At 41.7% G+C, this 12,901-nt stretch overlaps 1 protein-coding gene across 2 annotated transcripts; it reads right to left on the reverse strand.

The window, feature by feature from the left end:
• Nucleotides 1-7,687: 7,687 nt before the first annotated feature.
• On the reverse strand, nucleotides 7,688-11,211 carry LOC106390662 (protein ALTERED PHOSPHATE STARVATION RESPONSE 1-like). Of its 2 annotated transcripts, XM_048745333.1 has the most exons (5): nucleotides 10,785-11,211; nucleotides 9,346-10,343; nucleotides 8,948-9,135; nucleotides 8,659-8,882; nucleotides 7,688-8,583 (listed from the first exon to the last, which is right to left on the reverse strand). In XM_048745333.1, exons 2-5 carry the CDS (start codon nucleotides 10,265-10,267, stop codon nucleotides 7,887-7,889), a joined length of 2,031 nt encoding a protein of 676 aa, XP_048601290.1. In that variant the 5' UTR covers nucleotides 10,268-10,343; nucleotides 10,785-11,211; the 3' UTR covers nucleotides 7,688-7,886. The 2 variants fall into 2 exon arrangements, with proteins under 2 accessions (XP_048601290.1, XP_022558215.2); XM_022702494.2 differs by lacking the exon at nucleotides 10,785-11,211 and having other exon boundaries at nucleotides 9,346-10,671.
• Between the last annotated feature and the right edge of the window lie 1,690 nt (nucleotides 11,212-12,901).

Raw genomic sequence — 12,901 nt, forward strand, 5'->3', positions numbered from 1 at the left:
CCATTCACAAACATAATCGCCAGCGTAAGGCTCCATCACGTCGGGAAACTGAAATTCCCTGAAGACGCCGGAAACTCCGACCCGAAGGCCCATGTACGAGCCTTCCGTTTAGCAATATCAAGAGCTACCTCACCGATGACGAAAAAAGCAGGTTATTGCCGCTTCTTCGCCGAGAACCTCACCGGGGCCGCCCTCGAGTGGTTCGCAGGATTAAAAGAAAATTCAATCGACAATTTCGCCCAGTTGGTATCTAAGTTCCTCAAACAATACTCAGTCTTCATAGAGACAAGAGTTACCGAAGGAGATCTCTGAAATCTCAAACAAGCGCCTTTCGAGCCATTAAGAGCATACATAACCAAATTCCGAGAAATCAAAGCCAAGATCTCACATCCGAACGAAGTCGTTGCCCTCGCGGCGTTAAAGAATGGCGTCTGGTTCTCATCCAAATTCAGGGAAGAACTGGCGGTACGAGCACCTATCTCGTTGGACGACGCTCTACACCGAGCCTCTTATTTCGCCACCCACGAGGAGGAGATCGCAGCCTTGAAAGAACAGTATAGCGCGGACAAGAACAACGCAACAAAAAACCTGCTACACCTAAAGAACTAACCACCAAAGGGCAACATTCCTACGCAATAAATAATTCGCCGCAAAAGTCTTCAACATACGACCTTAGCAAATACTGCGCTTTCCATGATCGCAAGGGCCGCTCGACCGAAGAATGTCGAGCCGCACTTTGCAATCAAAACGAAAATAAGAAAACTAACGAAGAAGCCAGAGAAGAAGAAGAAGAACCAGTGACTCCGAAATCCCACCAAAAGGCCAAAGTCCCAACAAACAAAAGAGGCAGGGAGATCGAGCAGGAATCACCGAGCTCTCCACCCCCAGCCCCAAAGAAAAGAGTCGACATGATTTCATGGGGGCAGAACAGTAACACAACCGACGAAATCAAGAGCCAAACCGAAGGAAAAATCCGCTTCGAGATCTCGGTAGCGATCCGCACATTGGAAAATCCCGACGAAGTCACTCCTCTCCCCGTGTCACTCCATACAACCCAAACACAAAGCCTCCGCACGTAAAAATCTCTAACTTCAAGCGAAAGAACAAAATGACCAAGATTCGCGAGCTGCTGGAGAAACCAACTCAGAAAAAAGACAGAATGCAGACCCTCAATCGTAATCTGTCTGGGGGCAGATACACTACTGACCAACACTTACTAAGAGGTGGAATTTCCCAGCCCACAAAGTGCACAAAAAACGGATCGACTTCATTTATGGAGACTCTAAATTCTGCAATTCGGTCAACTTAATCAAAGCATACCAACTGAGAGCAGAAAACAATGTAGGAATTAGAGAGCCCCTGTCGGGTCCTGATCACGAAATCACCTTCAACGAAACGAAACCGCAGACCTCGATAAACGACACGACGACGCTCTCGTGATACGAATCGACGTTGGTGGCTGCGAACTATCCCGGGTAATGATTGACACCGGAAGCTCGACCGATGTCCTCTTCTACGAGGCGTTTAAAAAAATGAGATTCACTAAAGCACTCCTAAAGCAAGAGCAAACTCCCCTCATCGGCTTCGCATGAGAGACCACATATTCTCTCGGATCGATCGAGCTCGCGGTAACCGCTGGAGAAATCAGAAAAATCATAGAATTCATCGTGACAGACCGTCCAGCCCCATTCAACGCAATCCTTGGGAAACCTTGGCTATACAACATGAAGGCAGTCCCCTCGACATATCACCAATGCCTGAAATTTCCAACCTCGAAAGGAGACAAAACTATCAGAGGAAGCCAGAAGAACTCCAGGATAAGCTACATCGCGTGCTTTAAGGACATCGAGCAACACCCTTAATCAGGCAGCCAAAATTAATGACAGACATACCTACGTACACGAACAATCGAACAACAGACCCTATCCCTGGGAAAATAATCGAACTACGTTATGACTTGATCCCTCGACGAGGGTACGTAGGCAACCCACGACACGAGTTCAGTCCTTCCACCTACAGAAATCAAAGTGGGCATATCGCAACACCCGAAGAACAACGGCACGACAATATAAAAAAAACTGCCTTCTTTTCACAAATATGTAACGAAACAGAATCCGACATCTTAATAAATACAGTTCTTAGACATTCGAATACACCAGACTTCTCGTGTCAGAAAATCGCATAACTGCGACAGTTGACCAAATACCAGGACCCTGATCAAGTCCTCGGTCGCGGCCAACTCCGCCAACAAGCGCGACAAAACTAGCTAACAAAATCTTTTGTTACATCGAAACTGTCGATAAAAGTATCTACAACAAATCGACACATGGCCCCAAAATATCGGCCTCGCATAAAACATAAAAATGGCAACAAAGAAATCGGGACCCACGATCCCTTCTTTATTAAATAAAAAATAACAAAGCAACAAAAGGCGGAGGGAAAACAAAGAAAGTACCTAAAGCTACTCTTCGATGCTAAATTCACCATCCTCAAAGCGATCACCCGAGCACTTCGACACGTCATCCGCCGCAGAGGGGACCTTATCAACGAAATCCTCTAGCAGATCCTCCGAAATCTGAGGAAGATCGAGCTTCCCAACGGAGAAATCCGAAGTCGCCATCACATCGACCTCAGACCCAAGCTTGATCTCCTTCGTTCGAAGCCGCAACAACTCATCCGAAGCTAGGAGATTGTTGCTCATGATCTCCTTCAAGAGATCTATATTTGCCACGACTTCCCGAAGAGGAGCCTCACAATCACTTGCAGCCTTCTTCTTTTCCCATTTCTCCTTCAGAGTGACCAGCACATCCAGATAGCTATCCGCCATAGTCTTTTTGGCCTCATGAGTCGCGCGGCGAAGGTCGTCAGAGAACTTATTGGCAGAAGATTCAACCTTCGCTTCCAAAAAAGAAACTCGCTCGAGGGCCGACTTCCTTTCGTTACTCACAACTCGCAGACGAGCTTCGAGCGAAGCAGCCTGATTCCCCAGCTTTTCAGCGGCAGCCAGTTGAGCAGCATTGGCACGCTCCCGGTCTTGAGCCATGTTTAGACCGAGCTTTAGCTCACGGACGACCTTCTTTATTTCATAAAGTTCGTCAGAACACAGAACATCTTGCATGCGTTTTTCTAAAGTCACCGCAAACTCGTTGTTAGCCTCCATAGCCTGAAACATGACAAATCAGTACAGACAAAACGAACCAAAGATTCGACAAGGACCAAATTTCAAAAGGAACGACCTTGGCATGGGGCACAACCATCTTTACGTAAGCCTCGCGCTCCGTCATATTACGCAGAGAGGGAAGCGGACATCCAGCAGGTTTGAAGTGCCTCACCAAATGAGCAACACTATCTGGATCTTCCGTAATAGGACAATCCTTGGAATGCGAGAACTGCCAGTGGAATGGCTTAACAACAGACGCTTCGCCCGAGACACCAAGTCGATGATCCAAACCATTCATTTTAGCCTTCTTCGGAGGACGATCACGCCCGTCCGAACCCGTTGGGCTACTCGACTTAACGCGAGCAACATATTTTTCACCCTCGGGGTCTTTGGCCCCTTGGGTTGAAGGCCGCGGAAGTTGGGTCTCCTCACGAAGAACTTCTGTGAGAGCATCACTCACATCTCCGGATCGAATATGTTCCGCATTGGCATTACCAGTTCGAGTTCGTACCCTATCGGAATTGCGAGAGTTCGATCTTCTCGAAGTCATATTCCTTTAGCGAGCAAAAACGAAACTAAATGAGATACTATGACGAATCCTAGATCAAAGCCAAAGCTTTATAGGGATCGGAACCTCGCCATATCTCAACAACCCGAACAAAAAGAATCTTAAAAGCTAAGGAAACATGGATATTCTGAAATATTAAGCTTATCCATTAAAAGATATCCAAGATATCAAGATCAAAGATCGTCAAAAATAAAAAGATATTAAACAAAAAAAAACTAACTAGAAACGTAATCATCGGGGACAGACGACCCCCAACTTAATCCACCGAATCATCTGAGACTTGAGGAAGATCGAGCTCGGAGATCGACCAATCCGGCACGGCGGCTAGGGCGACAAGATCCTCGCAGTCTCCTTCCATTCCCTTTAATCGTGCAAGCTCCGTATCCACAGTCAGGACCCCATCCTTGAGCTCGTTCAGGAGATCGATGTTGGCGGTCATTTCTTGTAGCCGGATCTCAGCAGACACTTCTTTCTTCTTGCTTGCCCGCCTATCATTCAAAAACTCAAGAACTTCCCGATACTTTACCGCGATATCGCGACGAACAATACGAGAAGCGCGGCGAATGTCCCGATCTCTCTCGACCTCGAGCGCCGCAACTCTTGCCCTTTGAGCAACCATATGGGACGTGAGAGTCTCATTCTCCAGATGAACTCTCCTCCAGTCTTCAGTCAAAGCTTCGATCTTTTCGGCATCCGTCTTCCCTTCTCGCTTGGTGGCTTCGAGCTCCTTCGAAAGCCTCTTGATCTCAAAACCAATACTCTCGATTTCCTTGTCGTTCCGAGAAGCCACGACATGATCCTCCTTCGTCACAACATATTCTTTAAAATCTTTCATCACCTGAGAAGAAATGGAAATGAGGAAATACCACAAAACAGCTTTTCAATAGAATGAAGGCGAGAGACGAACCTTAGAGCTCGCCACAACAACCTTGGCGTAGGCGTCCCTCTCGACTGAGGAAGCGAGAGATGGGAGACGACAACCCGCGGACCTCGTGCGACCAGCGAGGGAAATTAATTCGCTTTGGGCCGCAAACGAAGAACCATCTCCCTCAGAAACAAACCTAGGACGAGACAGACCGGGCAAGGCACCTTCCGATGACCGACGTCGCTTACGAGTCGCCGTCACGGTCTAGTCTTCTGAGCCAGGACTCAACGAGATAGGAGGTCGAGTCTCTCCTGAAACATCTTCGTCGTCTGAATCATGAATCGAGATCAAGGGAGATTTTTCGGAAGCTCGGCCCCTCGATGCAAACTTAGAAGTTCGAAACGACGATCTCCTCACAAGCTGCCTAGTTAGCCGATCTGAAGACTGGGTATGAACAGAAGGAGTCGCTATGACCTCCTGGGAGTGTTCGGCCTCATCTTCAGACTCCTCGACCAAAGGAGCTCTGCCGGTCCCCGCCGACAAGGCGAAGGCAGTTTGAATCCGAGTTCGATCAAAAGTAGACCAGTTCGAACGACCTCTCCGAAGGACCCTCATCAGATCGCGGATCTCATCTGACATTGAAGAGCTTTCAGAAGAAACTAAATCAAACGAAAATAAACGAAAATTTTAGTCTTCGACTCCCCAAACAAAGAAATCATCAACACATTAGCCAAAGAAAGCTAACCGATATTCTCGGCCCAACGCCGGGGAGGCTGGGAGAAGTCGAAGTCACCCATAGACGCTCGATCCATCTTGAAAACAAAAAATTGTTCGCGCCACTTCTCGTCGCAATAAGGGATGTCCTCGATGACGTGGCGACCTGGGCGCGGGGACACGAGGAAAGTACCAGGGTTCTGCTTATTCCGCTTCACCAGAACGAGCTGACGAAACTCGCTAAGACCAAAAGCAAGACCCTCCTCCCTAGCCTTAACCAAGAAGGCGACAAGATGTCTAAGAAAATTCGGGAGAAGCTGGGTAAGCGATAACCCTAGCTCCGCCAGGACCTCGAGTATTGGCTCCGGGATCGGGAAGGTAAGACCGTAGGAATTAAAGAAGGAAAGATAGGCTCCGTAGTAGCCTTCTCTCACGGTTTCGGAAGTCTCATGCGTGCCGACCAAGTCGAGGACGACAGAACGGTCAACCCCATACATATTATAAAGGTTCTTGAGATCATCGGCTTTAGTAGTCGGATGAGGGAAATTGAAAGACGAACACATCTTAAGCTCAAAGAACAGAAAAATTCAGAGCAAAGGAGAAAGAGACGAGAAAGAAGAAGCAGAGGTGAGGTAAAAAGAAGATCCTCCACGTATATATAAGCCACCTTAACGGCTCTATCATCGCTATCGATAAAAGCAATTATGACTTAGCCTATGCCCTAGCGACGACTAAAGTAGCCGTTACCGATTAAAATAATAACAATAAAAAAACGCGCAAACGAACGGATTCTTTCGAAAACGATCATTAAAGCCGAATCCGAGCGATATCGGTTATCAAACGAGAAGACCCGAGTCAAAAGACAACCACCCCTTTTCCTTTTCGATCAAATCAAAAGAGGCTGGGGGACAAATGTTGGACCCAATTTTGGTCAATACCATAATGGGCTGCGATCAAAGGCATGGGCCTTAAAGGCCCGGAGCCCGTAGCAAGGATACGAGCCCGAGAAGGAGTCGCCGAGGTCGCGGAGATCGTGCAACAAGAAGCTGAGATCGCGGAGCTACCACAGAGGTCTCGAAGTCGGCTTACTATAAAGGAAGAGGAATGGAAACAGAAGAGGAGACGTTGAAAACTCTAGAGAGAACTATACACTTACACCGATCTTGTTGTCTTCCCCCTTTTAGATTCTTTCTTTACCGATCTCGTTTGTATCACTCGATCTAGTTCAATCCATTGTATTTGATCTTATTCATCAATAAAGTTCATTTTCATCTACTGGAAACTATTTAACATCGTTGTGTTCTAAAGATATTGTTGCCTACATCATTTGTCTTTCCTAGATCATACCCCGATCACTATCAAATACTTTGTGTAGATTTTAGGTTCTACAATATCCACAAGAGATCCACATGTAAGTTGACAAGAACTTGAAACAATGATGTCCAAAGACTTCTTTCTGCTGTTTAGCTGCAATTCAGTAGTTTTGGCAAAAAAAAATAGAAAATCAAAATCAAGATAGAAAATTAACCCAAGCTAATTTAACTGATTTCTTTTTTTGGTTAAAAATTTATACACTTCTAGTTTGGATTCATCTGAAGAACATATCTGATTGCTGCTACTCAAGATTAGGAGTACACCATGTTAGTTACAAAAGAAGTTTATGTTTACAAGTTGATCCCAAAAGAGTTTACAGTTACAAATTATTTTGGATAAAGTTGTAAATGGCATTATGTTTTTACTAAATCTTAGAATATATGCTCCTAAATACGCGGAACCAACTATAAATTAGTCTGTTGTTTATAACTTTACATATGTGTCTTAGCAATTGTTCCAACTAGGAGCAAGGAACGTACGTGGCTTTGTTTGGAATATGCAAGATTGGTTGCACGCCACGGATTGTTGCTAGCCTCGGTGGTGGCGTTGAATGCGCAGAAGAGGTGAATCAAGCCGCTGATATCTTCAACAATAAACTCAAAACCCTAGTCTCAGACTTAAACAACCAACTTTCTAGAGTTAAGTTCACTTATGTTGACCTCTTCTCTTGAAATGCTGAAGATTTTGCCTCTCTTTCTAGAGTTAAGTTCACTTGTAATTAATAATTATTCATTTTGTTTTGAAATTTTGTAGGGGTTAAGGTTGGTGATAGGAGTTGCTGTACGGTTTGTCCTGACCGAACCAAATACATGTTTTGGGATAACGTGCACACCACGGAAACGATCAATGCGGTGATAGCTACCTCAGTGTTTAACGGAGTCATAACTTCTCCCTTCAGTATATCTCAGCTGGTGAATAGTTAGTAATGGCCTATACTAGTTTAAATTTAAAACTGGTTTTGTCTACATCAAAACCATATAGTATACACTTTATCAACTACACAGAGCGAATAAAAATGATTGCAATATAGTTGACCAATAAGAGAAGACGATCAAGAGAGATAGTGACGACATGGATACTAACCCTATCCATCCATCTACACCATCTTTTGATAGCAACTAACCTAAGATACTAAACTTCTACCTTAACATAAAGGAAAAAAAAAACAAATAAATGAATAAATAAGACATTGAGAACAGAACAGTTTACATCCCAGTTTGCTCCTGATGCTGCTGCTCTGACGTGGCCTCCTCTGGATGGTTAACGAGCTTGGAGTGTTCATCAGCCGAGCTGATTGCAAACTCAGCAAGTGAGCTCACTGCAACACACATCCCATGGCAGAGTACCTTAACTGCAATCTCAGCCAGTTTTTCAGCATTCATCATCCTCTCCTCCTCTTCCTCCACCTTGTCAGCTTCAACAAGCTCCATGCTCCTCGAACCATCTCTCCCCTGAGACTGATCTTCTTCCCTAAGCTGCCTAGCAAAGATCGAACCCATCCCACATGCAAAGAAATCGAGTTTATCCACCACAGGCTTCTCGTTCAACCCGTTGAGCAGCCTTGACCATCCAATGCACACTTCATAGATCCGGTGAGGACAAGTTGTTAGTCTCACTTTCTCCGGATCAGGGTCGCATCTGAAACATCTGAGTAACCAACCGGTTAAAGACAAAACGTATGATCTCTGGGAAGTGATCCATGCTTGGAAGCAAACTCTCCAGTTTCTTAGCTGAGCCACTAGGTTTAAAGCAGACCTAGCTAGTCTCTGAGTGTTGACCTCCGGTAATGAACTCTGTTGTCTCTTCTTGAGCATGGTTGCAGCAAATAATCGCTTGGCTTCGTCCAACGTTCGCGTCTGTATCTGGTGACACTCTGCCATCACTTTCCACATCCCAGCTAATCTGTATAGAATCAGTGTTAAATTAATTACTATGTGTTTACGTGAGCCACAAGAAAGATGGTTTTTTTTGTCATACCCTTGAAGAAGCTCAAGAAGCTGAGGAAGCAGTTCTTGGTCTCTAAGAGTCTCAATCCTTTCTGAGATAGACTCTATTGAGTGTATTGAGACCATCATCTGAGTGTGCAAGTCTCTCATTGTAGCTCTTGTTTTGTCAACTGAAGAAGAGTTGTCTCCTTTCACATCATGGTTCCTTAGGGCTGAACATTTCTTCTCATATGCAATCCTTACACGTTCTCCAGACTGTCACAGCATCCAAGTCAGTCAACAACAGATAGCGAGAGTGTGAAGGGTTTGCAGTTTATCACCTTAACTTCATCATAGAGTTTCTTCTCCCACGCGTATAGACGGTCCAATGTTGATTGATGGCTACCAGACAGCATACAAGACTCTTCTGAAAACTCACTGCTGCTGCTTTCAGAGGTGATCAAGAATCTTGATGATGAGGAAGAAGATCTTGATGAGAACAAAGATACTGGATTCAGCATTTTCATGGCTGCAATAGAGGAAAGATTCAGAACAACATCCACTTTTTGTATACAATGTTCTAAAAATTCAGTCTAAACGAAATGATTTTTCAAACCGATTTTCTAAAAACTCAGTCTAGGCGCCCGTCTAAACAGTAATTCTCTATAAAACGCCTAACGATTTTTCAAATATTGTTTGTATATAATCAGAAAAGAAAGAAGATGCTATAAAATCTTACCGCTGAGTTCACTATTAGAAGATATGTACTGAGCTCGACCAGCTTCAAGTAAACCTGAAACTTCATTAGCAGCACTACATATGATCTCAAACTGATCTTCAAGATCTTTGATAACTTCTCCCATGCTTGTCGGCCTACGAGTCAAGTACACAGTGAAGCCTTGTGTCTCTTCTCCTTTTGCATCACCTCTTGTAACCACATTGTTTCCTTGTTCTTGTTCTTGAGTTTCGACCTCACTAACATTGCCTTCTTGATCCGTTTTACAGTCTTCTGTAGCTTTCATGATGTTATGATGATCTTGAAACCTTGGAGATGATTCATCTTCTTCAAGATCAGGGATCCCTTCTTCCTCACGAACTCTCCTCACCTCATCCTCCATACCTCTCCGGTTATCATAGTTGTATCCGTAATAGTCCAGTGAAGAGAATGGGTTCCAAAAGAAGTCCCATTGAGAGTTCTGTGGTGAAGGAGGTGGTATGCTAGAACTGTTATTGTGTGCTGCAGGCGAGTTCATGTTCATGTTCATCCCCAAGAAACTATCTGCTCCATAAGTCTCAACGTGGTAAGTCTCTGGTGATCTAGGAGGCTTTTCTTCAACCTGAACCGGTCTGGTTCCACTAGCCATCAGGTAACTGACTTCTAGTTTTGATTCGACCTTGCTCTGAGATAACTCTATAAAACCGTCTGAGCTGGTCATTCTCTTCACTGGAGTAACAAATGTGTCCAGTGGAAATTCGTGTGGCTCGTCTCCTTCTATGTATTCGCGGAGAGCATCTGAAACCTTTCTTAGAGAGTGGATATAGGCAATGTGGGCAGAAGCAAAGCTTGTCCTGTGTTCCACTGCTTCTTTGATGAAACGTTTCCTGTCTCTGCAGATCTGAACAGCTTCATCCTCACCTAACTTTGAATTAGAACATCCCATCTCTCTCTATTTCTGTTTGCAATATTTAGCTTCAATTCCAAAGCTCAAGACTTGTATATAAAGTGTTGTTGGAAAACTGCACAACTAAGAACAAGACTGTCAGATTCTTACGCTTGAAACAGCTAACAAAAGCAACATAACATTAATTAAAGTGACAAAACGTTTCTAGTATCTTGTTTTGTCTTTAAGCTGTGATTTTGTAAGTTATATACAGAGTTGAAACTACTCTCATTTGGTGAACTTTCCATGGAGATTTATTCATTGTCAATTTGTCAGACACAACATTTAATAAAAATGCCAACAAAGAAATCAAGAAAGAAGTCTTAAATTATTTTCTGAATCATGAGCTTTTGTAGGTGAAAGAAATAAGTGTAAAGAAAATGAGTACAAAATCTAAATCTCTTTTACACATTTTCTTTACCCTTTTCCTTCACTGAGGGACCCAAATCAAAAAGATAAAAAATAGATAAAAAGTTTTTTTTTTGGAAGGGAGATAGAGAGAGAGAGAAGACAAAACCTTTCAGGTGTTACAGAAGAAGAAGCTGTGGAGCGTGAAGAAGGAGAGAGACGTTGCAGAAAACAACAACGGTCAAAATATTTGTTTGAGTAGGAGAGATGAAGTGAAGAAGATGACAGAAAAAATAAATATATATTTTTGGAAGATAAAAAGAGTGGAACACAGAAATAAAGAATACGACTTGTTATTATTATCCACCTTGGTTTTCACATTTATTTTCGATTTTGCCACTGTTTTTGCATTGGTTTATGGACTAATCTCCACTCTGAATGTGTTTATGTTTTCTTATCATTTATTCACAGCAGTCTCAATGAGTCAATGGTGTGTTTGTATTGTTTTGTTTTATTATAACTTAGCAGTACTTTATTTAGTTTACATGGGCCCATTTATTTATTAATGGCGTTAGGACATGCAATGTTGTTTTATTCGTGTATCTTTTACCAAAAGGCGTTACCACACACCATTCTTGTTTTTTTTTTTTACTATTTCATAAACCTTGTTTAGGCGTTACAACAAACATGCAGCTTTTGTTTTTTTTTTACTAATTTATAAACATTATACATTTATAACGGTTGATTGCTAATCAAATCAATGATGTGTCCCACTTTTATAAATAAAAATTATCTTAAAATTCTTATCCTCATTTTAAAATAAATAAGATTGATTTGCTTGATTTGTGTAAACGATTCCATATTTGTTTGGAAATGGATTATAAGCCAAAGAAAGGTGTTCCGTGTTTGATTTGTTTCATGGAAAAAAATACGATCAGCATGTGAATTGTGTTACACCCAAGAGTTCGTACTTTTGTAATTTCAGAGCATTAGAAATTACACTTAAGTTCTTAGCCCTACGAACTTATTTCTAGCCAAGTATGGCCCAACAAGAAATTCCATTACGGTATCATAAGCATGTCAATTAACTCTAAGGGATATAAAAAACTCTATGGTATGAATGTATGAATGGTGACCAACGGTCACAAGGGATATAAACTCTATGGTATGAATAGTGAACAAGGAACGACGAGGAATAATGTATTACTTAACATTCCTAAAAAGAATTACTATTCATAAAGAATACTTTTTTCTTCTCATTCCATACAATTTTTATTTTTGTAGAAAAATAAAGAACAAAATTATTCTTTGGATCTAACTGGTGACTATTATAGAAACATTAAAAATAAGTAGGGAAAAAATGCAGATGAATAAAATTAGAAGAATAAAAAGAAAAATTATTCCTTGTCAATTGTAGTGATGAACAAATTTGTTCTGTATTTCTTTAAAATAGAAGGAATGAGAATGAATGAAAAAGAGAAATTATTCTTTAATGGTAAAAAAAATTATAAATAGTAAGGAATGCATTATTCCTTTTCATTCTTTAGGTCACCAGTTAGACCCTTTTGTTAAATATGGGATGAAACAACAATTTTTTTCTATTTCTATAATTTTATTCATCTATGTTTTTTTCCTATTCGTTCCTCTTGTTTCCAGAATGGTCACCAGTCGGACCCATGTTTTATAAAAAAAATAATTATTAAAATATAAATGTTAGTATATTTTACTCTAAAAAATACTAAATATTAGATTAAACCTTTTTCTATACTTTTCTACACTACAAGTATTAATGAAATAGAAGCTAGAAGGAAAAACATTCAAGAAAATTAATTCAACGGGTAAATTTAGTTATGAGATATACTGTAATTGGAATATAATTAGCTATGAGATATACAAAACAATGTATGTCAAAAGATGTAACACGAAAAACCAAGAGCATCTCCAAGGTAAAACTCTATTTTTTTTTAAAATTGGAGTAAAAGTGAAACACTACAAGAAAACGTACCCATAACAACGAACATTTACGCCGAAAATATTTCGTCGTAAATTTACATGGTCTTTACAACGAAATTACGAGGAATCTAACTTTCGTCGTAAACGCCATGTAAATTTACGACGAACTGATTTCGTCGTAAACTCCATGTAAGTTTACGACGAATGTACGTGGAATGAGAAATACGTCGTAATCATTACATCGACATTACAACGAAGCATGTTACCGTTATATTTAGGTGAAAACGTGTATTCAATGTGCTTTAACTTACCTAATTTCGTCGTAAAGTCGTT

Source organism: Brassica napus, chromosome C1, assembly GCF_020379485.1.
Source record: "Brassica napus cultivar Da-Ae chromosome C1, Da-Ae, whole genome shotgun sequence".
Taxonomy (NCBI): domain Eukaryota; kingdom Viridiplantae; phylum Streptophyta; class Magnoliopsida; order Brassicales; family Brassicaceae; genus Brassica; species Brassica napus.